Source organism: Carcharodon carcharias, chromosome 10 (assembly GCF_017639515.1).
Source record: "Carcharodon carcharias isolate sCarCar2 chromosome 10, sCarCar2.pri, whole genome shotgun sequence".
Taxonomy (NCBI): domain Eukaryota; kingdom Metazoa; phylum Chordata; class Chondrichthyes; order Lamniformes; family Lamnidae; genus Carcharodon; species Carcharodon carcharias.
In genome coordinates this window covers 8,600,248-8,626,281 of record NC_054476.1, presented here as the reverse complement: position 1 = coordinate 8,626,281, position 26,034 = coordinate 8,600,248, and the positions used below count along the sequence as shown (strand labels likewise).

At 43.0% G+C, this 26,034-nt stretch overlaps 1 protein-coding gene across 1 annotated transcript in view; it reads right to left on the bottom strand.

Annotated features, from left to right (window-relative positions):
- Positions 1-18,260, bottom strand: part of api5 (apoptosis inhibitor 5) — a 29,420-nt gene extending 11,160 nt beyond the window's left edge. Inside the window, exons 1-7 of the mRNA XM_041197028.1 lie at positions 18,113-18,260; positions 11,254-11,415; positions 10,833-10,926; positions 7,453-7,518; positions 6,548-6,699; positions 4,196-4,402; positions 2,677-2,781 (exon numbers count right to left, since the gene is read on the bottom strand). Coding sequence (XP_041052962.1) covers positions 2,677-2,781; positions 4,196-4,402; positions 6,548-6,699; positions 7,453-7,518; positions 10,833-10,926; positions 11,254-11,415; positions 18,113-18,181 — 855 coding nt within the window. The 5' untranslated portion in view covers positions 18,182-18,260. The remainder of the gene's footprint in view (positions 1-2,676; positions 2,782-4,195; positions 4,403-6,547; positions 6,700-7,452; positions 7,519-10,832; positions 10,927-11,253; positions 11,416-18,112) is intronic.
- Positions 18,261-26,034: the final 7,774 nt, after the last annotated feature.

Sequence of the window (26,034 nt, the reverse complement as noted above, 5' to 3'; positions counted from 1 at the left end):
ACCACCTTCATCAATTACCTTCTTTCCATCATAAGATCAGAAGTGGGGATGTTTGCTGATGATTGCACAATATTCGGCACCATTCGTGACTCCTCAGGTACTGAAGCAGTCCATGTCCAAATGCAGCAAGACCTGGACAATAACCAAGTGGCAAGTAACATTTGCATCACACAAGTGTCAGGCAAAGACCATCTCCAGCAAGAGAATCTAACCATAATTCCATTACATTCAAAGGTATTACCATCGCTGAATCCCCCACTGTCAACATTAAGAGCTACAAGAGCAGGTCAGGGGTTAGGAATCCTGTGGTGAGTAACTCGCCCCCTAACTCCCCCTACCGCAGAGTTTGTCCATCATCTACACGGCAGGAGTCAGGAGTGTGATGGAATGCTCTCCACTTGCTTGGATGAGTCCAGGTTCCACAACACTCAAGAAGTTTGACATCATCCAGGACAAAGCAGCCCGCTTGATTAGCACCCCATCCACAAACATTCACATCCGCCAGCACCAATGTACAGTAGCAGCAGTGCGTACCATCTACAAGATACACTGCAGGAACTCACCAAGGCTCCTTTGACAACACCTCTCAAACCCACGATTGGACAAGAGCAGTGGGTACGTGAGAACACCACCACCTGGAAGTTCCTCTCCAAGCCACTCACCATCCTGACTTGGAAATATATCACTGTTGCTGGGTCAAAATCCTGGAACTCCTTCCCTAACAGCACTGTAGATGTACCTGCCCCACATGACTGCAGCAGTTCATGAAGGCAGCTCATTACCACCTTCTCAAGGGCAATTAGGGATTGGCAATAAATGCTGGCCTAGCCAGCAACGCCCACATCCCATCAGTGAATTAAAAAAATATTTTCAGAGATTGATTTCCCCTATGCTCATGTATGTTAATTTGCTTGTTAAAATTACCTATATTCCCCCGGCAGTGGACAGGTGTCTCATTACCAGACAGCTTCTTGGCTTCAGCCCTCTTCTTCCTGTGTGGCGGGGCATTGGTAGGTGCCGTCTTCCTCTCAGTGCCTTCTTCGCCGTTGTGCTTGTGGTTGCCGGGAGGGGATCTGGGCATGGCGGTGGCGTTAGAGCTCAGAGTCGCCAGCCTCCTGGGGCAAGTGAAAGTGACTGTGGACCTCAGCTGCTGCTCTGGAACTAAAGGTCTCAGTGTGGATCCAGAAGAACATGTTTTGGCCATCAGTAGGAACAACATGTTCCAAGGTGTCTGTGTGTGTGCGTGTGTGTGTGGGGGGATGGGGGAGGAGTGGTGGTGTGGAAGACCAAAACCTGAGCTGTAATTTCTGGAGAATGGGGAAACTGCCCTTTCATTGATTCACCCAGCCGGTATCTATACAGACAGTTGCAAAAAACTTTTCACCCAATTCCTAACTGCTTTATAATGGACTAGGTAGCACTTGAAACAAATAAATGGGTAGTCATTTTTTTTTTACTCTACTTAGTAGTGAAACTACTCTCTTTGGGATTACTTAAAACAGGATATAGTTGTATTTAACAACAGATATTACATTAATAATGCAGTCAATTGTTTGCAAGAGCTTTCCCATGTCTATTGCCTCAGATGACATATATAGAGATAACTTAAAATAGTTTTATCCTTAATAAATATAACAAAATTTGACATGCAAACTTGTATTTTGTTGGAACAAGTCAAATTATCAAAGCTACTTTGTGGTGTACATAAATGATTTGGACTTAAATGTAGGGGTAAGATCAAGAAGTTCGCGAATGACACGAGAATTGGGAGAATAGCCGTAAACTGCAGGAGGATATCAATGGACTGGTCAGGAGGACAGAGCAGTGGCAAATGAAATTCAACTCGGAAAAGTGTGAGGTAATGCACTTGAGGAGGACTAACAAGGATAGGGATTACACTATGAATGGTAGGACCCTGGAAAGTACCGAAGATCAGAGGGACCTTGGTGTGCATATCCCTGAAGGCAGCAAGGCAGGTAGATAAGGTGGTTAAGAAGGCATATGGGATACTTGCCTCTATTAACCGAGGATAGAATACAAGAGCAGGGAGGTTATGCTAGAACCATATAAAACGCTGGTTAGGCCATAACTGGGGTACTGCATGCAGTTCTGGAATCAGCATTACAGGAAGGATGTGATTGCACTGGAGAGGGTGCAGAGGAGATTTAGCAGGATGCTGCCTGGGCTGGAGGGTCTGAGCTATGAGGAAAGATTGGATAGGCTGGGGTTGTTTTCCTTGGAGCAGTGAAGGTTGAGAGGGGACCTGATAGAGGTATATAAGATTATGAGGGGCATAGATAGGGTGGATAGGAAGGCACTTTTTCCATTAGTAGAGGGGCCAATAACCAGGGGGCACAGATTTAAGGTAAAAGGTAGAAGGCTAAGAGGGGAGTTGAGGAAAATTTTTTTTGCCCAGAGGGTGGTGGGAGTCTGGGACACTCTGCTTGAAAGGGTGATTGGGTCAGAGATTCTTGAAACATTTAAGAAGTATTTAGATATTCACTTGCGTTGCCATAGCCTCCAGGGCTATGGGTCAAGCGCTGGAAAATAGGATTAGTGTAGTCAGAACTTTATTGACTGGCGTGGGCACAATGGGCTGAATGGCCTCCTTATGTGCTGTAAACGTCTATGAGTCTATTTTGCAAAACCAATAAATCAAGCTGGTCCACCCCTTACCTCCAACTGAATGTCAAGTCCTTCCACTGGACTAGTAAGGGAGCTTAGGTTTGGCAGCACTTGCTCGCAAAAGTAGGTGACAAACCTGGTTGAATGCACATTTTTCTGAAAGATAAGCACAGATAAAACTGAATGTATAAGGCACAGGTTAAAAATGATCAGTTCTTTCTGAACTCATACTTCTTCAGGATTCTAATTTTCATCAGTCAAGAATCAATGCTTGTTTATGCATAATCCAAGACATTATTGGGAACACATTTTAATACTGTAAAAAAAAATTACCTCACAATCTAGTTAAGCAGCATCACATGCTTGCAGGGTTAAGGGAAAGGCTTTTAATATGCAACAGCTGCCACACAATGCAGCTTAACCAGATTGCAAGGTATATTCCAAAACTGGAAAATCTGTTCACTCTCAAAATATTTTCAAAGTTTAAACAAATGTACTATTGATGCCATTGTTTTCGTTATGGCAGTTCTACTGTTGTTCTTGTTGCCTGCATTATACTCAAACTCTCTTCTCAACATTCTGGCAAAACATTATATATATTTGATCAACTTCCACATGTGTATGGACAATACTCAGCTTTGCCTCTCTGCCACATCCTTAACTCTAAGTGCCACTGTCTGGACTTTTTGCCAACATTAAGGTGCTGATAGCTAGAACTTTCTCCAACTACACGCATGACCACATTCGTTCCGTTCATTTTGAGCGAGATTTGATACTATAGTCTGAAATCCATTACCCTTACTTGGCTACTGCTCAGGCTAAACTTAATGTTGCCCATCATTGTTGTTCTGTTAAGCCAAGATTCAAATGCCCCAATATCAAGTCCATCACCACCCCCATAATAGGTGCCTATCTCGTCCCCACTACAGCTCATCCACACCCCATTCAATGCTCCTTTCAGCAACCTGGGCTCTCCTTACACAAACATGCCTAGCTTATCAAATAACTCCTCAATAGTAATATGCTCTAAAGTAAATTTGACACTTCACAATCATTCTTGCCACACCTAACACCTAACTCTTCAGGAGCAGTATGAAATATTCAAATCGACATACTGAAGTCCAGTTGATGCACACAAAGAAATAATAATTGCTGAAGCATCAGGTCACATGAACCAATGTCAATCAAATTACTATGAGATTATTAATAGTCACATTAGCTATAATAGCCGCACTTTTTAAAAACAGAGTTTGTTGATATAAAGGGTGTTTTTGGATATTGCATCCAGAGAACCCAATTGCATATTTTCAAGACTCTGGATGAGGTTGATAGATGAACAGAACAAAGGATCTGCCCATCTCCAAACAGCACAAATTGCTATTTGCAACAATAGATTCAAAGGAGCAAAGACATTACATTTTATTGCAGACATTAGTGTGGAAGTCCAACTGTAAAATCACAGGCTTCTTCCAACTGCCTGGCTAAGGAAATAGTTATACTGCAGAGGGCAAGCCTGAAATTAACTCGGGCTAGCAATTCTGAAATACACTGAAATCAAATTTAGCCTTACCGAGAAAAGTGGAACTGCTTGTCTTGTGCACTGTAGTAGTCTGTCAACGGAATCTGGATCTGCAGGATTAAACACCTGCTCTAAATCTGCTTGTTCAGCCACCAACTCAACCAGCTGTTGTCGACCACTTACTGTCTGAAGGTTCTTCAGGCTAGACAGAATCTTCATGAATAAAACAAACTCCTCTCCTGTCACATCATCCAGTACCTAAAATAAAAATAAACGCACATGCATATGGAATAAATGCTGCTCTTTGTGAACTATATTCTCTTACTAAAAGCCTTAGGAGATGGGGAAGACTTGTTAATGATTGTATATTTGAAATTTTGATTTCCTAGATTTGATTGAGCCCTTCCTGAGTTCTTTACTGTCCAAAAGAAAAATTAAAAAACCCAACAAGCTAAATAAAGTGTTTTGGCTTTGTTTCTGAAATAGTGAATCAACAAGCATGCTTTGGTTTGATTTTCTCTGAGGTTTGGGTTTTAAAATCTAACTTACAGTAATTTGTAAGTAGTACATAGTCAACACCACAAGTTTTTATTACTCAACTACTTGGGCATCTTTGGATCGAGCTAAGCGAATGCCTTGGCGCTGCAAGTTCACACAGTGCACATCAGGAAATGGGCTTGATGGAACTAATGATCTTCTACTACTCCTTTCGTGCCAACAAAAACCAGAATGCTGTGATCCTGTTCCAAGTAGAGCTCTGTGGATGTGCACTTATGTATTCTTGCTGATTTATTCTCAGTGGAATTTGCTAAATATTTCCAGTCCCAATTTTATGTTTTACTTTCAGATTTCCAGTACCTTATGTATTTTGTATTTTTATTTCCACAACTAGAGGTCTGGTCTAGGAAATTCTCAAGAGTAGTTCCTATTCCACTGTCACACTGTTGCCAGATGTACCCTGTTTACATGCATAAATGGAGTTTAGGTTACAGCTAGGCAGCAAAATGAGACCAGATCTGCAGAATTTCCCAACGTTTGTGATCTGATCTTAGTGCAATTCTGACTCAACAGTGCAATTCTGACTCAACCAGTACAATAGCTAATTTTTAGACAGCATTTTCCCTAAAAACATCAGTTGGAAGAGCAAGAGGCAGCTGGACTTGAATGCACAAAATGGCATTACCATTGTCAAATCCTCCACTATCAGCATTGAGGGTCACTACTGACTAGAAACATAAACACCATGGCTACAAGAGCAGGTCAGAGGCTGGGTATTCTGTATTGAGCAACATACCTCCTGACTCCGAGAAGCCATTCTACCATCAACAAGGCACAAGTAATGGAATACTCGCCACTATGCTGAATGAGTGCAGCAGCTCCAACAACACTCAAGAGGCTCAACACCATCCAGGATGAGAAGCCCGCTTTTGTGGTGTGCCATCAACAACCTCAAATATTCAGTCCCTCCAACAGTGGCACAAGGAGGCCAAAGTTGTGTACCATCTATAAGATGCAAAGCACAATTTACCAAGATTCCTTCAACAGCACCTTCCAAACCAGCAACCTCTACCAGCTAAAAAGATAAGGACTTATGGATGCATTGGAAAAGACATAGCTCCCTAACTTGGAAATATATTGCCACTCTTTTGCTGTTGCTGAGTGAAAATTCCGGAACTCCCTACCTAACAGCACTGCGGGTGTACCTACAGCCATAGAGACGGCAGCGCTTCAAGAACGTAACTCACTACCATTACTTTCTTAAAGGAAACTAGTGGTTGCAATAGCATTCTTTAAAAAAATAATTTGGTAGCACCATAGAAAAAGCAACTTCCACAAAATTAAAACAAATGCCAACCAGTGGTTGAAGGTTGTAAAGCAAATCCATTCGATGATATTGTTTCATATTCAGCTCTCAATGTCCTGTGCCATCTTGTCTCTTCACAACAGTAGCTGTGCCTGGATCCATTAAATTCCAATTATACTGTGCTTTCTATTGGAGCACGCAAGTGACTGACTTTAAGTGTTGACTCTCTAAAGATGGAATATTGTGATTTCGAATACCAGATAATCCAGCTCACAACAACTCAGCCTTGAACAGCCTTGCAAATGCAGTGAGGGTATTTTCTTCAATCCAGAAGCAGAAGTACAGTGGCTTCAACACACATCATTTCAGGGAGTCTGTTCTGTTGTAAAGTCGACAGCTGCATTATCCAAATAACTTTTACTTAAATGAGAACCGTAAAATCATTCACAAAAATATTGCACCCGTCTCACTCTGATTTTCTTTGAAGAGTGCCATGGGATCTTTCACATCCACCAGAGATGAATTACATAAGTCTTTTAAAAGCAAAAAAAGGGGTTAGAATTTTCCCAATAGCAATTAATAAATGATACTTGATTTACCTTTTTAGACTCCACAAAGATGTATTCTTCTACCTCTTTGGTCATTACTTCCTCTGGTAATACCTTCAGTTTTGTGGAAAGGAACTTAATGGCGCGCTCTCGCACAATGTCCTCCCCTTGTATTATCTGTGTGAAAAGGCCACCTAAGGTTCCTTTTGGTAAAGACAGAAATGAAGAATGAAATTATTTTAAATTTAGGGGGCACATGTGGTATCAAGGTTTGCAGAAAAGGCGTAATGTTGGTCCATCATAACTATGTAATTCAAAAGCACACACACCTGGCATTTCAAAATGCATTTTCTATACTGGTCCATCAGGTCTTTGATAATGCATCAAACGACCTAAATTTACACATGCCAACACTACACTTACAAGTCAACTAATGTCAACAGTCACAACTTGTTTATTGCCTAAGTAAAGAGACTTTTCTTTTAAACTATTGTTGGGTTTGGCTTATTCTCCTCTGCCATGCCAATTTCTTGAGATTTTCTAAACATTTCCATTTTTTCTGTGTCCTGTATTCCTCTCATCTCTCATTCTACTTATTGCAAATTTATAATTTACCGATCATTGCAATAATTGCTACTGGTCAACATTTCACTGTGACAAATACAAGCTAGATGAGATAAAATATACATATACATTCCTCTAAATTTAGTCATTTTGACAACCTTAAATAAAGCACTAACGCACAAAGTATTTCAGTATGGCTTGCCTTCGCAAAACAAACTGCATATGCAGCAGTGTTTCAAATGAACAGTAATACAAAATTAAAATGAAGTAGTTTATTTTTTATAAATGATCTGCCACCCTCTTTCACTCTATATATCATAACATATTTATCCAAATAACATACCAACTCTTGACAAAATAGTCACAATAATTAGGAAGAAAATAGCAGTTACCTTTGGCATCACTCTTGAATATACATATTAATGCATTGTTAACCAAGTTGAACTCTGCACTATCATCTGGAAAAAAGTGGGAATTTTTGTAGTTACTTTCAGCACTGAATTATAAGATTTATCAGCTATTTAGCTTTAATATGTTCTGGTAATAGTACATTGCAGCAAGCTGAGCTTAATCTAACAACCCTCAATTGCTGCAGATTTTTAAATCCTAGATTAGAAATTGAATTTATGGAGCCAAATAATTAATCATGCTTTTCAAAATACTTAAGCAGTCAGACCACGAAGGCTCTTAAAAGGTTTGTGTACATAAAGTTACCTGGACACTGCACTGACTAGGGAAAAGAATGAGGCTGAGAGTGGAGCAGTAGAAATGGACTACCTGCAAGTGGCATAGCACAAAATGGAGTCACAGCACAAGGAAGGGTGGTGGGGGTAAACTGCAGGTAAATATTTGGCAACTCCGGACCACCACAACTGCAGAAAGTGCCTGCACCCTAAGGAAATTCAGCTACTGAGTTGTTGAGCTGGATTTCAAGATCTTAGGGAGGGGGAGGCAAAGAAACACGTCCAGGTATTATGTCCTTTTTTGAATTAAACAAAATGATGGGGGACAATAGCTCCCTGGTGTGCATTCTCCATGGTAACACCTCAACCAATCAGAGTAGACTTGACAACCAATCAGCACCCTTTTCTCATACAGTATAAAATGTTGCTCCCTTTGAAATTTGGCATTCTTGCATTTGCCCCGATGAGTGCAAGACGAAAAGCTTTGACTCTGTGTCCCTTTTTTCAGCAAAAGACATGATGTTTAAAGAAATAAATTGTAACTCACAACAAATACTCATTTAAGGAATAAAAAAAAAATGGGAAAAGTGGTCCACAGGTGGTCATCAAGTTAAAGAGAGCAATGTACCAAAAGAGGAGATTTCTAACGTTGTCAAAAGAGAGTAGCAAGTCTGAGAATTGGGAGGATTTTAGAATTTAGGAAAGGGGGATATTGATAAAGAAAAAGAAAACAAAATGAATGTAAACTAACAAGAGATATAAAAATAACTGTAAAAGCTTTGATTGGAACACGAAAAGTAAGAGATTAGAGAAAATGAACGTGAATTCCTCAGAGGGAGGAGGAATTATAATGGGGAACAAGGGAATAGCAGAGATATTAAAGAGATATTTATGTAAGGGAAATTGTGCTTGACAAACGTATTAAAAGTTTTTTGAGGTTGTAATTGACAGGATAGATGAGGGATATTACAGTGGATGTAATATATTTGGATTTTCAAAAAACATTCAATAAGATACCACACAAGAGGTTACGACCCAAAATTAGGAATCTTGGAATTGGGGGCAATGAATTGAGGATTAATTAGCGAACAGAGAATAAGAATGAAAGGTAATTTTCCTGTTGGCAGGTTGTAGCTAGCAGGATTAAAGGTCAGTGCTTGGGGTCTCAGTGATTTACAATCGATATCAACGATGCAGGCGAGGGGACCGGATGTAATATACTTAAGCTTGGTGGCGATGTACAAAGTTAGGTGGAAAAGGAAGCTGCAAAGAGGACACAAAGAGGCAGTGTAGGGACAGACTTGCAAAGTAAGTGGAGAAGAAAATGGCAGATGGAATATAACACAGAGAAATGTGAAGTTAACTATTCTGATATGCAAAAAAGAAAAAGCAAAATGCTTATTAAAAGGTGAGACTGGGAAACGTTAAGTTTTTGGCAGGACTTGGGAGTTAATGTACAGGAATTATAGGAAGTTTAACATGCAGGTACCCAGCAAGCAATTAGGAAAGCAAATGGTATGTTAGCATCTATAACAAAGGAATTGAAATATGTAAGTAAGTAACTTTTACTACTATTAAAAAGAAATAGAGTTAATGTTTCGAGTCTGTATGACTCTTCTTCTGGAGAAGTCATACAGGCTCGAAACGTTAACTCTGTTTCTCGCTCCACAGATGCTGTCAGACCTCTGAGTTTTTCCAGCATTTTCTGTTCTTATTCCAGATTTCCAGCATCTGCAGTATTTTGCTTTTATCTCACTGAAACTGATGCCACCTAGCTACAGGGATACAATGATTGAAATTGACTCATTGAACAGGGATGATCAGAGTTAACAATCTCTGAATGCTGAACTAACAAAATGTATCTTTTGCAATTAAATAAAGCTTTCAACCACCCACAGGATTAAAACTGGGAGTGTCCGTTACAACAGAATAACACCTCCTGGTATGTCAACAACTACAACTAATTAACTCTGTCTCTTTTTCCCCATTTTACTGTGACTAACACCTGCACTGACTGCAGCCTTTTGACCTATCAGGTAATAAAAGGTTTCACTTTACCTGCTGGGCCTTAATCTTGCGTATCCTCAATGTAATTATGGGCATCAGAAAATAAAATAATCCATAGTTGGGTATGATGGTGCAGTGGTTATAATATTGGACTATTGTGGCTTTGCCACAATTCCCCACAGCCCAAGATTAAATAAAGATCCACAACAGTGGGAATCCAAGTAGAGACCATTTAACCATCCCAATTAGCCTAGTTATATACCGTCAAAAGTAATCAAACTGATTACCAATGTCTCAAATAGATTCCAAAAACCACTAGATATTAAACCAAGACTTTATACAATTTTACATATACAAATTTCCCTCCCTGTCGCACATGGACAATCAATTTTTGTTGCTTATTCAAAATATTACTGCATGCCATATTGCATTAATCAGTGTTAAGTAAGCCTCAGTTACTACTGTTTATTGATCTGCTAAGAGTTCCAAGATGTGTGGTCTACTCACCATATAACCAGAAATCACATCTGGGAAATAATCTGATTTCATGCTTATTCAACTAGTGGTATATTGTTATTCATATGTAGCAACACGCGTTGACACCCTCTAAATGTTCACTTTACACTAGTACAGCTTTCAATTAGTTAAACATATAAACAAAATATTTACCACTTGGCTGTAAGGTCTTTTTAATCAACCATTTGCTCGCTTCCTATACTTCAATGACCAATTGATGTTCTTTACCTTTTTCTTCCACTGTTTTATCTAGCATGTTTAGATTATTCAGATTCGTACTGACATGGATTCAATGAAAGATTTTCTCCCCAAAGAAATAACAGTCACCAGTTACCCATCTTCCACCCACTTTGCTCAACTTACCAGGCTGAAAGTGAAGTTTAGAAAAGTAATTTCATATAATATAAAGAAAATTTGCATGTTATTGCTCTTGTGGGAAATAACGCAGTAAATAAAATTTACTTAAAGATCCATTTCAACAAAAGGAGCCTTTAGTCACTAAAATGGGAAATTTGCACAATAGGATGGGACAAATTAAAGTTCTATATTACAAAAGAAACACATACCAGTTTGTAAAAGCTGTGTTAAGATATCTGCAACTCTTGGTAGGTTTTCACCTGTTGCAAACTGAGGGAGCTCTTTAATAGCCTGACGGCGAATCTGAAATAAAAAACATTTCAGCACCTGAAATTTTACATGTTGTTTGCAATGATGTCAAAAAGTCTATTTAATCCCATGATGCAGGCGTTCTTACATACTCTTCTGAAATTCCCAAAAGGTCTCAGCATTAATTGCTCTGAGCGAGTACATAAAAACTGCTTTTTATAAACTATTAAAACAAATGGAATAAAACTAAACTTGTGCCAACCAGGACTACTGAAGGTTGGGGAGAAGAGAATATGGTCATCTCCTCCTTTCTTTCTCCCTATGCCCCCCACTCTATCAATAGAAGTTCAGATTATAACAGAAACTGAAGATAACCCTTACAGAAAGATCTTCATCCTCACAGAGATCCAATTGAGCATTGATAGCACTATCTGCCAACTCTGGAAAATGTTTGAAGAACTTTGGGATAAACTGCGCTGCCAATCTTTTCTCCTTGGCTCCGCTCTTCACACCATCCAAAATGGCCTGATACGCATCTTTGTACTGCAAAAAAAAACATGATGTCAGAATTTGATCTAAAACCCTTACAAGATATTCAGATCATTCAGTTTTGTAAAGATCAATTTTGTTTCAAAGCTTAGATGCTCCCCAAGTGGATCCATAAACTTTCAAAAGCCTTTGAAATTGGGAACTGGAGGAGTAAACACAAAGTCTAAATATAACTAGCGCCAACACAAAGATGTCTGACCGATCCTGTACAGGAAAACTAACCGTCAAAACTGCATGGTCCAAAATTCAGAGACGTAACTACAACATATTTCTGTACAGTTGAAAATGGATAGACACTATTTTCCAAAGAAATATACTGGAATATACTATATGTTGGACTGAGTTCAAATTAAAAAATCACCTCAACACAGTCATTTTACAAAACATCTGCAATGCAAATCATTTACTAATTCAAAAAAATCAATCTGAACAGTTTGAGTGATAATATGAAGATGCAAATGATAATATTTACTGCTCTGAATGCTCACAAAATTTAGGCCAATTTCAGCTGACTACCGTACATATTAATGTAAACAAGAAAATGTTTTTCAAACTGGTCCCAAATTATTTTCTCAAAGCAAGCACGTTAATACTTCAAATAGCTTATCTGCATCATCACAAAAATGTATTCAATTCAGGTGGTACATAATAAATGACTGTGCACATTTAAACATCTCCTGAAGAATAGCCCTATCTTGTGATACATTATACAACCACCACCATACATATATCACACTATTAGAAGAGAAAACAGGGCGGTTTAACTACAACCATCTGTCATATTACTCACTGATTAATTGGTCATTATAGAAAAGAATCCTCTCCCAAATCAACTTGGCTGAGTTAAGACGATTTTCTACTTTTTGCCTCCTACAGCAAGCTGAAAGTAAATGCTGTACAGGACTACAACTGGAATTCATGCTTTGCAGTCTGAATTCCAGTAACTACATTACCTAACAATTCTATTATTTGAAAAGTCAGAAGCTCTGAAAAGGAATTTTGAGAAATTGAATGTAACATTATATGGTGCCCAAAGAGATCTGCACACTTCTTGCACAACAGTACCTACCCAACTCCTAATTAACATCTTAAAATTGGCTATCTCTGAATTGCAAAGAGCTTATGTGACTAAACCCCAAAGTCTCTTCATGTCTATATACTGTGCTGCATCAAATCACAAGTCAGGCAGCTATAAGATCTTCCGTATAAATTATCAGTATTTTAACTCGTCTACATGTATGCATTGATCAGTGTAGTCAAATTTCATTAAATAAAAATCAATGTTGAAGTTAGTAACAATGTCCTCATTCTAAGAGTTCCTTTCTCCAAGAGATTGCTTTTGAAATTACTTGTTCCCAATCTATCAGAAATAAACAGCTCCAATATATTTTTCTTCTACCTGATCAGTTTAGATTTTTAAATGACTGAAAGCCCCCAGTATGTGGGCATGGAAAACAAAGGTGGTTTGTTTACATAATGCCTCTCCCAACACTGAAATCAGTGACAATTTCACACCTCCATGTTCTTATGTACATGAGAAGGGGCGGGTACAGCAGGATAGTTTGTGGATAAGTAAATTAGCATACTACACCAAACACTCCATCATATGAGATGATTATATATTAATCACATCTTGTTGCAAAATTAAGTTAAATTTGAATTTAATGCAAACATGCTACACTGTTGAAATGTCACATACTGGGGTTCGCGATTCAGTTTGCATAATTTTATTATTGGCCTGGCAGAGAAATGTAAAGATTAGGACAATCTTGAAAGAAGTTTATAATATTAGTATTGTGAAAAGCATGACTCATCATCTTTAAAGCTCAACCCCACTGCAGCATGAGAACGTGTCTAGTTTTTACTGCAATTATATTCGGTTTGAACGTTTCCCATTGCTTGTCCAATATCCCACCTGTCAATTATTTAATCTATTTCATCTGGGTTTGCTCCTTATCTGTCTTTTTCTTTTGTAAGTATGGGAGTAGAGAGGATGCAAGGGTAGGGAGGGGGCACTTGGGGATGGAGAACAGTTAGGAGGTTGCAGAGCTGTTATTTTGGCCATGGGAGTCGTCCAAAAGAAGTTTCCTTATCCACCAGCTGGTATTGGTATAGCCAGCACAATTGTTCTGAATTTGAATGTTTCTATTTATCAATGAACAGGTAGTGGCACTGAATGCACGTGTTCACAACAGCTGTGAGAATAACATGACTAATAGGTGCACTAGCCCAAACTTAATTTAAACCTCTGCAGCTCTTGGGTTAGCTGCCTCAGTACTAAAAAATAAACCACAGGTACTATTAAACATTCACTGAAAAGGTCATTCAGCAATTTGTTTTTAAATCACATACAAAAATATTTTATGACATGGGGAAGATAGATCCTTTCACTTGTGGGCCAGGCTGCTACTTTCACTATAGGACAGTGCTCAGGCTGTACCATTACATTCAAATTAAGTGATTGAGGGGAGGCTTGAGAGAAACTGCATCCTTCACAGAAGAATGTGAGATGAAGCTACAGAAATACACAAAAGGCAGCTTTATAGCTAAGTTTAATCATGCTGCTTTGAAACTTATGATTTTTTAAAAAAAGTAACAATTTATTGCCAGCCAAATTCACTAACGAGTTCAAAACAATGCATGGTTCTCCCCACTCAGCCTCACATTCAACTCAAAAATGTTCTCAGCTTTTGATTGGTTCATCCATGTTCTTCTATTGGTTGATGTTCCAGAAGATTTAACATCATAAAAAGGACATGTGAAGCAAGCTTTTATTGCTGGTTCAGGACCCAAGTTTTCTGAGCATTTCTCAGTTATTTTTAGCATCAGAAATGGGAGAAATCAAGGGAAAAATTTGAGCCCACGAAGATCTGTAAACATAAGAAATAGGAGTAGCAGCCCATTCAGTCCCTCGAGCCTGCTCAGTCATTATCATGGTTGATCGCATTGTGGTCTTTACACTTTCCTGCCTGCCCTCCATAACCTATGATTCCCTTGTTGATCAAACCCTGAGAGAACGAACACAAAACTAACAAACCAACAACGACTACACAACACAACACTTTTTATGACCTCAATGGCAGCTTCATTATCAATAAAACATATTTCAATAGTCATTAAATATCATAAGCTACTTCACACATCTGAAGTGCTAGAATGAAAAATACAAATACACACAATAGTGGATCTCCCATGGTATTGCTCACGGTAAACCAGGTGATAATGTCTTTGGTAATGATTGAAATATAGCAGAAAATACAGACTCTATTAATCTGATGGAGCTGTGCTTAAGCTAACCTGCTTCTGTAAAGTCAGAAAATATAACTGCTGTAAATAAACAGTTTATGATCACTCAGAACTGATTGTTTGGGCGGAGAACTTTGTAGATGGATAATGCTAATCAGTTTTAAGGTGCAACTCAGAAGCAGCAAGGTCTTTTTAAAAGATTATTTTGTAACTGCAAATGCGATGCCTGAAATGGGCAGATGCACAAATGTTCATATATTTCTAATGGAACCCTGTTTTAAAAGGACGGAATTATTACATCTAATGTAAAATGTTTTATTCTATTAAATGGAGCTGTGACAGTTTAAGACACTGAGGCTCAGGGCAAGGAGCTTTTGTAAAGTACTGGTCAAGTTAAGCATCAGATCAAAGCACCCAGCATAAAAACACTGCCTCTTGCCACATCCTCGTTCACGAGAAGGTTTTGTTTCTCTGAACCAAGTGAAATGTCTGCTCATGTCTATGGACAATCTTCAATTTTTTGTTCACAGTAAATTATACTGCTGTTTTCTAAGGAAAGGAACACTACACCTCTGAAGTACATGACATTATTCTGCTGTTAAACTATAGTATGTATGTCACTGAATCTACAAGGTTTTTAAAAAAATTAATGGCTGGGTCACAGATTAGATTGGATTTATTAAAAAAAACTAAATAAAGCCACAGAGTCAAATTGTTAAATAAAGATGCTGAACTAGGCATGTTGAATATTGGAAAGCACAGGCAAGAAATGCCAGCATTATTTCTCTAGCTTTCTCTCTCTGTCTCCATTTTTAGAGATATTGATGTACAAAGTTTGACATCCAGTTTTTATTATATGTATGGTCTGGATTTCACAGTCATTGGAAAAGTGATGTGTTAACCTCAAAGATCAAATGACAAAGGGGTCTCCAGGCGTCCAGCACCAATGATGTAGTCAAGCAGTGTTAAGTAGCCAACTACACTGAAGTATTCTCATAGGTAGCAAATGAGGAAGTAAAATGGACTGATTATCCTTCACTTTCTTATTAAAATTTAGTGAAAGTGAAATTAATGATGGGGCATACACATGGGATGGAGGTTGAAAGTGAAATATTATAAACAAACTTTAAAAAAAAAGACTTTACCACACAGGAAAAAATTGACATGCCGCAAATATAAAATTAATTTATCTGGATCAGAGAGATTTTCCAGCAGCAATCATGAACTTAGTACACTATTTAAACCCCAGTTAGACTTCATTCAACAAGATGTAACTTTTTCAAGGGTTTTTAATGGCGAGGTTAACAGAATAAAAGGGTTAAGTCTCATCTATTGAGAGATTTCTCTATGATTGCCGCCTGTGCAGACTTCAACAACGCATCCTAAGAAGTTTAGAATTACTGACAGCATCTTATATATTGCTGCATTTGGACATGCAGATTCCAGAAATATGTCAGTTTCAAAGGAGTGATATGGTGAACGCTGACAATTCTGCTGTCGTTACTACTGCAAAATCCAAGGCAATATATTCAATCTTAAATTGAATGTGACTTCTGTCTACAAAATCATATTTCATTGTGACATTTTGTCACCGTTTTCCTATTACAAATTTGCATATCCACATTTAATAAAACTTGTTAAAGCGCTTTGTTCATATATTGGGATCCAAGCAATAGGATGGATGCTGAGGCTTTAAAGACACAAAACAGATTTATTGCCTGGCATGGGGTAACAAAAAATACAAAATAAAAGACTAAATATTATAATGCTTTTTGTTAGAACATCACAACTTACAGGAGATATTATAGCAAAATTTAAAATTGTGAAAGGACAGGGCAAGGTAGTTGGAGCAGAATGTTTCTAGTATATGAGGTGCCCAAGAACAAGGGTCTATAGAGACAAAATAAATGCAAGGTTAAAATGACAGAATTACTTTAGAATTGCAAAATGTGAAATTTAATCCTATTATTGGCAGCTGAGGAAGAAACTATGGTAATAATCAGATTAGATTGATAGATGGATAAATAAAACTCGTTGAGGTGATATGTGAATAGGATGGGCAGCTGTGACTAGAATTTTTTTACATAAAGTGGAGGGTAAAATGTCAACACGGACTGGTTGGCCTGTATCCAAGTTGTGACCTTGATGTATTTACAACGGAAATCACCTACCGTAGATGTCAGTGTGTAAAGCCTTCAAAACATCCTCCAAAAATGGGGGTCCTCCAAAAATGGGGGTCAACTTACACACCAAATATAAAAGTGACCCACTGGCATGGCTTAAGGTAGTCACCAGCTTTGTTCTTTGCCGTGTGGGGTCTGCGTTATGTAGGCATGTCTTAAACTCCCCTACATCTTTGCAACACAGCCCACATCACCTACTTGATCCCTTGTGCCCGGTTCTCAACTACCAGTAAGTGAAACATCTGTTTGTGGGGCGAAAAATTGAGGCTGACTGCTAATGCAAATTATAGCATGGCATGGTTGAAAAGGGAGGGGTGGGGGTGGACTTAAACACTAAGTATAAGCAAGAACATAACGTTTGGGGGTCAAACAATTGGGGTCATCTTATACACTGGGTCGACTTTCATGCCACGATCTGCGGCATGTAAAACACTTGGTTGCCAGAACAGCCAAAAGTTTGATGGATGGATTGCAATATTGCACACGCACTGATCACTGCTGTCCCTGGGTGCTAATCATATTCAGGTCAAAGGGCCTCCCTTAGTCCCAGCCAACACGTTTGATCAGTTAAGTCATACATTTGCAAGTATCTTAACATAAAATAAGGGCAGGCAGCTTTCCTGAAACTTTTTGTTAGTGCAAGGTGACTGTGGGCTTTTGGGGTGCAAGTTGTTTGCTTGTCCTCGTTCCCAGGGGCTGGCTGCACAACGAACAATCTTTCTCCACTGATTTCTGTCCTTTGCCAGTCCACGTTCTGATATTATCCCATCCCTCCCCCCTCCACCCTCCTTCCCTCCTCCCTCCCTCCAGGTGCTGCCTGGCCTGGCCCTGCTCTTCCCCCACACCCCCTCCCCCCCCCCCCCCCCCCCCATTTTATTTTATTGGCATTCTGTCCCAGTCAAAGAAACGACCTGGAGATTTGGGAAATTGCTAAGTCTCACTTTCCCGAAAGAATTGCGCAACTCGCAATGAACTTCAAACTTTATAATAACACCTAAACCGGTTTTTTTTGGTTGAGGTGCTGCGGTCTCAGTGAGATGGGAACAGTCGGAGCCAGGCCCCAGGTCCCGGGCTCAGGGGGATGGGGGGAAAGCTGGGCCTGGAGGGAAACTGAAAGCCTGAGCCCGAGGAGCTGCCATAGGCCTCAGCTCCCCCACCCCCCCCCAGGCCCGGCTCTCAGGCTCCTGAGGCCCAGCCGCCCGGCCCGGCCTGAACTGTGCGCAATGACCGCCCCATTTCCGCCGCCGGACCCGCGCACCCACCTGGCCCACGTTGTCCGTGGCGTCCGCCAAGATGCCGTAGTTACGGTACAGCTCCTCCACCGTGGTCATGGTTCACCCTCCGCCACCCCGCCCGCCGCCGCTGCTGTTGCTCTGCTCTCTCTCCCGCCGCCGATTCTTTCCCTCTCCCCCCCCGCCCCCCCCCCCCCCCTGGACAATCAAGCGGCAAACCTCGCGACGACCGGGAAACCTCCCGCCCTCCACTCGCAGCGCCACCTCCCGCCCGGAGTCCGGGGAAACCTCCCGCCCCCTCCAGCCGCAGCGCCACCTCCCGCCCGGAGTCCAGTAAATCTCCACCCGCAGCGCCACCTCCCGTCCGGAGTCCGGTAAATCTCCACCCGCAGCGCCACCTCCCGCCCGGAGTCAGGGGAAATCTCCACCCGCAGCGCCACCTCCCGCCCGGAATGCGGGAAAACCTCCCGTCCCCTCCACCCGCAGCGCCACCTCCCGCCCGGAGTCCGGGGAAACCTCCCGCCCCCTCTACCCGCAGCGCCACCTCCCGCCCGGAGTCCGGGGAAACCTCCCGCTCGTCCACCCGCAGCGCCACCTCCCGCTCGGAGTCCGGTAAATCACCACCCACAGCGCCACCTCCCGCCCGGAGTCCGGTAAATCTGCACCACAGCGCCACCTTCCGCCTAGAGTCAGGTAAAACCCCACCCCACCCCACCCCCTCCAGGGCTATCTGTCACTTGCTCATCCTGCTTTCTACCCTTAATGTCACCATTAGCACATCCTTTAGCCAATATCACCACCATCAACACCCCTTTGTCTTTTTGTTTATGACATCTTTGGCAATCTCTTCTTTGCCTCCACCTATCACTGGCCCTCTATCCAGCTCCACCTGTCCCACCCCCCCCCCCCCTTAAACAGCTTATATTTCACCACATTGCTATTCCTCTTTAGTTCTGATGAAGAGTCATACAGACTCGAAACGTTAACTCTGGCTTCCTCTCCACAGATGCTGTCAGACCTTCTGAGTTTTGCCAGCAATTTTTGTTTTTGTTTCAGCGTTTTGTACAGTTCCAACATAACCTTCCTGCTCTTATATTCTGTGCCTCGACTAATAAAGGCAAGTATCCCATATGCCTTGTTAAACACCTTATCTTCCTGTCTCACTACCTTAAGGAACTGGTGGACCTGCACACCAAGGTCCCTCTGATCCTCGGTACTTCCCAGGGTCCTACCACTCATCGTGTATTCCTGTACCTCCCACCCGGAGTCCAGTAAATCTCTACCGACAGCGCCACCTCCCTCCTGGAATCCGGGAAATCTGTACCAACAGCGCCATCTCCCGCCTGGAATCTAGGAAATGGCCTGCTCCTCCACCAACACCGCCACCTCCTGATCGGAGTTCCGAAAATCTCCACCGACAGCACCACCCGCAGGCCCCGAGTCCATGAAGTCCTTTGACACCTACTTTAACCTAAGAAGCAATAAAATTTTGGAGTGAGCAAAAGTTAACAAGAGAGTCTAAAAGGCCAGGGAGCCCATAAGCCCTTTCCTAAATGAGTTATGCAGATTGGTTGAAGGTTGTGACAATGGTGACCTTAAATCGGAGCTGAGAACAGACAAAATTGTAGTGGGAGGGGCTGATGATACTCTTTCAGGTGTGCTCCAATCTAACGAAGATCTGATTTTGGAAAAAAACATCCAAAGTGTCAGACAATCGGAAGTCCACCAGCAAAACTGATCTATTTTGCGTGGTGGATTTAAACCATGGTACAGAGTAACCCCAACAGTCCAGCTTGTAAAGCAACAGAAGGGCAAGGAGACTCCAGGGCAAGGAAAACAATACCCAAGCCAAACACAAGGTGGTGTCAGACCACGTCAGTGCTGTGGAGCCAAAAGGTGTCTCAAACACAAGTTGTGTCCAGCAATCCGTGTGCCGTGCTTTCACTGCAACTGCCTGGGACACTTTGGAAAGATGTAAGTCCAAAACCTCAAAATGTGTGGATGATCACAGACCAGTGCATGAGATAAATGAGCCATACCAATAAGAAGTCCAACAATGCTTCTTGGGAGAGATTAAGGATCTCAGACTCGCATTTTGGGATGCAGACATATCTGTAAATGGTCAGCCCACAAATTCCAAGTTAGACAGAGGAGCCAGTGTGACCATCCTGTCAGATCAGGAACCCTGCCTAGTGAACAAAGGTCAAAGCCACTTACAGCACAGTTATAAGGACCAGGAGGCATCAAGCTCCAGGTCAAAGGTACATTGCAAGCAACGCTCCAATATAAAAACAAACAAATATCTGCTCCAAAGCCAAGAATTTTCTTTCCTGAGCAGGAAATCCTGCACTGACTTCAACCTTTTCCAAAAGATCGACAAGATTAATCAGTTTCAATTTTAAAAAGGATTTCCCAAAGCTTTTCACTGGGCTGGGGCGACTGAAGATGGCACAGAGCGTAACGCTGAGAAACGATGCCAACTCGTATGCTCGTTAACACCATTTACGAAGCGAGTGCGACAGCAGCTGACCAAGGTGGGTGGGGGGGGGGTCATCTCCCCCATCACTGGGCTGACAGAATGGTGTTCTGGGATGGTCCCGGTTCTGAAACCAAACGGGTCCATTAGCATCTATGTCAACCTGACAAACCTCAACAAGGCAGCGATGAGGAAAATCCACCCGATGCCCTCGGTGGACGGCAGGTTGACTAAACTCTTCAAGAGCCCACCGAAAACCGGTGCCAACAGTGACTTCTGGCAGGCTCCGTTAGATGAGATATCTACGTTGCTGACAACTTTTCTCACCCTTTTTGGCAAATTCTGCTTCAATCGTCTGTCCTTCGGCATTACCTCGGCACCCGACACATCACGTCAGCCATCTTGCAAGACCTGAAAGGAGTCACCTGTCACGTGGATGATGTCCTTGTCCAGGGTACGACTGTTGAAGAATATGACAGTAGACTCACGGCTGTCTTGAAACGCTTGCAGGAAGTAGGATTGATGCTGAATGATAAGCGCGAGTTCTCTAAGACATCAATTTGGTTCTTCGGTTATACTCTGAGTAGCAAAGGTGTCATGGAAGATCAGCACTAACTGAAGGCAATCAGTGAGTTTCTAACCCCATCACCCATTCCAGACCTCCAAAGCTTCCTGGGCATGGTGAAAGAGTTGGCAAAATTTCTGCCCAATCTGGTGCGGGGCACAGAGCATCTGTGACACCTTATCAGGAAGACCCATGTGTGGTGTTGAGACGCACACCAAGAGCAAGCGTTCTGTCAGATCTAAGACATGCTGCTCTCACCAGATATCCTGGCTCACCACAACCCATCCCTGCCAACTACAATCACAGTGGGTGCCTCGTCAATAGGACTAGCGGCAGTTCTGTTTCAGGAGCAGCTGGATGGATGCTGCCGACCAGTATATTACATGTCCAGGGGGCTGTCAGACATAGAGATGTGGCATGAGAACAAAAAATGCTGGAAAAGCTCAGCAGGTCTGACAGCATCTGTGGAGAGAGAGAGAGATGGAGATAACGTTTTGAGTCCGTATGACTCTTCTACAGGTCTAAAGGGAGGTAGAAATGTGGTGAAATTTGGTGGATCTGGTGAATTTGGTGGAAATGTGGTGAATGTGGTGAAATGTGGTGGCACTTTTTGTTTTTGTTTCAGATTTCCAGCATCCGCAGTATTTTGCCTTTATTACGGAGATGTGGTACACAGTTATTGAAAAAGAGCCCCTTGCAGTAAGGTGGGCTTGTGAGATTCACCCATCACAGCTGCTGATGGGCAGAAAACCTCACACTCAACTTCCCAAGCTGCCAAAGAAATTAATCTTAGGGATGGCAGTCAGGGACTGTCAGAAGGTTCAGGACTGAGAAGAGTCCTACAGACAGCATCAGGCTTCCACTTACAATAGGAGGTACCATATGAGAAACCTGTCCAGACTGAACATGGGTGACAAGGTTTGGATCAGGGACCTTGACAGAGAAGGCATCATTGTCCGAGGGACGAAGATCAATGACGGCCTTACTTGATAGATGGACAGATCAAGAGATCTAACAGTGTCTATCACTGGCTTCCCCCAGGAGCTAATTGCAACTGGGCAACCTCGAAGTGCCTTAGGACTGGTGTAGGTCATTCAAAAGTATCACCAAGCAACCAGCCCGACAACTTGGGAATGTGAAACTGAGCCACAGACTATGCAACATCTCCTGCAATGCCTATCACTAGAGGAACCCTGCACTGTTGTGGATCTTGCTGAATTCAACAACAAGGCACAAAAATGTGTCCAGTCCTGGCTGGGCCACGTATAGACTGTCCGTGGACACGATACGGAGATCTCCCTGAGGCAGCCCAGCACGCCTTCCCCCTCTCCCCCTCCCCCGCCCACCCGCACAGGCAACGCTGAGCGCTGCTGCTCGCGTTTCTCGCTGGTCCGCCAGCGTGACATTGCCTTCTGGGCCAGACCACGGGCGGGAGTCGGGCCCCCTCGACCACCCCTGACCACCCTTGCCCGGTCCTGCCGAGCGTGCACGCCAAGGGCAAAATTCTGCCCGTCCTTCAACATCACTTCAAAGCCAGAAGAAGAAAGGCATCACCTGTGCTTGCGGCACCTGGGGAATCGTAGGAGCTTGAGGGATAAGCAACTTCCATGTTGTCTTTATTGATTTTGTTAAGCACCATGTCAAATTTTTGCTGAATAAATTCCACTTGCTTCATGGATATTAGTTATTCGTGCCTTGTTGGGTCAGGCTCAACTGAGGACCCCATTGTTCGAAATTATGAATCTGGAACTGACTTATTTTATGGGATACTTCAAAACCCCTAAACTTAAACTGAGCATTATTATAGGACTTTGGAAGTGGAAACATGGAAGATACAGTATTTGGGTAGGTGAAACATTTTTTATTAGAGTGTTATAATATTTTCTCTCCGTTTTATGTTTCAGGAATATATTGATATCTACGGTGTTTTCCGGTTTACACATGTTTAGGCATTCTAAAGTCATTCTATAACCTGGACAATTCCAAAATCCAAAAATGACTCAGCCCCAAGCCTTCTGTGTTAATTTTGCAAATGCTGTGACAATTGAGCGCATGCTCTTGCTGTGATTAAGAGCAGCAGATGCTAATTGGGGAAAAGTTAGGGCATGTGTATAAGAACTAGTTTCCACCCTGTGTGGGGAAGAAACTGTGTGGAAGAGAAAAGTGGTCTGCACTTGTTACGCTGAGTTTTGTGAACAAGCCCATGTGAAGATAAAAAACAAAAACAGAATTACCTGGAAAAACTCAGCAGGTCTGGCAGCATCGGCGGAGAAGAAAAGAGTTGACGTTTCCGCCGATGCTGCCAGACCTGCTGAGTTTTTCCAGGTAATTCTGTTTTTGTTTTGGATTTCCAGCATCCGCAGTTTTTTTGTTTTTATCCATGTGAAGATAGACTGGCTCCAGCTTCTTCCTTTGTCAGATGCTCGTTCACCGGATTAACATTCTGAATTGGAGGGGTTGCAATGTGTGTAGACGTTTTGTTCCCGATGGCCAATTCCACATCATAGAACTCCACTGTTGATCACATTGCAGGAAACAAACTGTCCCCAAAGTCAATAAAAACAGAATACTGTGGACGCTGGAATTCTGAAATAAAAACAGAAAGGGCTGGAAAAGTTCAGCAGGCCTGACAGCATCTGTGGCGAGAGAAACACCCAGGGTCGCCTGTTGCTCTACAGGCTTCAGGGGCACAGGGGGGGCCTGGGTGAAGTGCGTCCGAGCCTGGAGATGACTGTAGTCAGGGGAGGGGGGTGGTGTCCAGGGGCAACTGCTGCCCTGGCGTTGGATCCCTTGCACAAGCAATCGAGGTGGGGGGCAGGATGGGCGAGGGAAGTGGACGCGCAGTAGGGACACCTGTATAAACTGACCATTCCTCTGCAACAGAGACAGTTATGGTGCAGCCGCAGTGATGTGATTGAGGTCAGTCTCCTAGCCTGCCTGCCCACGCAGGCAATGCAGAGGCACCAATGTTCCACCAAGCCCTCCAGACCTTACCCCCCCCACCACCCTGGCACAGACTGTGAGTCTGCAACTACTTTACTGGACCGTGGAGCAGATGGACTGCACACGTTGTACAAACTCCTTGCCAACATTGGCCATGTAGCAGTCACTGCTGGGGGCGCTCACAGTCCCTTGTAATCTCAACATCACAGTTTGGACCAGCATCCTCCATGTCGCAGGTTGACATGGCAACCATGTCAAACACTCATCTGTGGTCATCCGAGGGGTGACCAGCACTCTCCGGGAAGCATTAAGGAGCAGTCACACAGGACCAGGAAAGGTGCTGAGTACAGCCATGATAACCTCTCTCTCTCTCTCTTTCATGCTGCAGGGGAACCACATCAGGATCATGGCAGGAGCAGCAACCTCATGAAGAAGGAGTAGCAGAGGCTCCCACACACACATTGCCCAGGAGTCACACCGTGGGTCTATAGACACCACCTGTCATTCCTGTTGACGACCGAGAACCAGTGTCGCCGATGACTGCACATGTCTAGGGACCTGGTCGCTCACATCTGTCACTTACTGCAGGGGTTGGTGCCAAGGGGACATGGAGGGCATCCAGTGCCAGTAGCTGTGAAAGTGACTGCGGCGCTCAATTTCTATGCCAGTGACTCCTTTCAGAGTCCCATAGGTGACCTCTGTGGGATTTCACAATTCGCCAACCACAAATGCATCCATGAGGTCACGGATACCATCTCCATGGCAACAACTTTGTGCATTTTGTCTGGGACCGGGACAGCCAGGATGCCAGGGCCATTGGATTCGCCCTGATCTCAGGGTTCCCACAGGTGCAGGGTGCAATCGACTGCATCCATATGGCACTCAGGTCTCCATTGCTGCACACGGTGGACTACATCAACCGCAAGGGATTCCACTCACTGAATGTGCAGCTGGTGTGTGACCACCAGAAACACATCCTACAGGTGTGCGCATGGTTTCCAGGGAGTGTGCACGACTCCTACAACCTCAGTCACTCACAGATTCCTGCAGTCTTCCAGGCTCCACAGATGCTGCAGTGATGGCTCCTCGGTAACAAGGGCTACCCACCGAGACCGTGGCTGATGACACCCGTGTGGTGGCCTCAGACTGCAGCAGAGAGACGGTATAATGAGGCTCATGCTGCAATTCACAACTTGGTGGAGCAAACCATTGGGATGCTGAAAATGCAGTTCTGGTGCTTGGACTGGTCTGGGGGAGCCCTGCAATACAGCCCACAGAGGGTGTCACACATTGTCATCGTCTGCTGTGCCCTTTACAACCTGGCGCTGCAATGGGGAGAGGAGCTGGCTGGGGAGAAGATGGAGGAGCTGGAGGTCTCCTTGAATGAGGAGGACAGCAGCGGGGAGGAGGGTCAGGGGGTCCTCGGTGGTGACAATGACGGGGATGAGGCTCTCGTACTGGCCAGACAAGGCAGGCACGCTTGGGAGGCCCTCTTAGCTGCCAGATTTGTGGAGGATGATGACGACATGCAGTGAGTGTCCCCATAGATACTCACATCACAGTTGTGAACGTTTGACTCCAGCCTGGCTCATCATAACGCCAATATCCTCTGTGAGAATGCTCCTGTCATGGAGACACAGTGGAGGTCGTAATAGTCGCTTGATCATAGAAGGATGATGATGACATTCAGTGAGGACACTCCATGAATCTTCACATGGCCTCTGAGAATGTCTGACTCCTGTCTGTCTGAGGGCAGCTCACTTGCGCTCCATGATCAGAGCCATCTCAGAGACGCAGCCATGAAATTTAAGACACATCTGATGCAGTGTCCGCCTTCAGCACCTCAGCCCTTCAGGAGCTGGTGCACAGCATCACTGGTCACAGATGCTGATGTGATGGGGGGCCAGCCCCACGTTAAAGATGCTGTGAGCACACAGAGAGAATGAGGGAACTCTGTGACACCTGCCC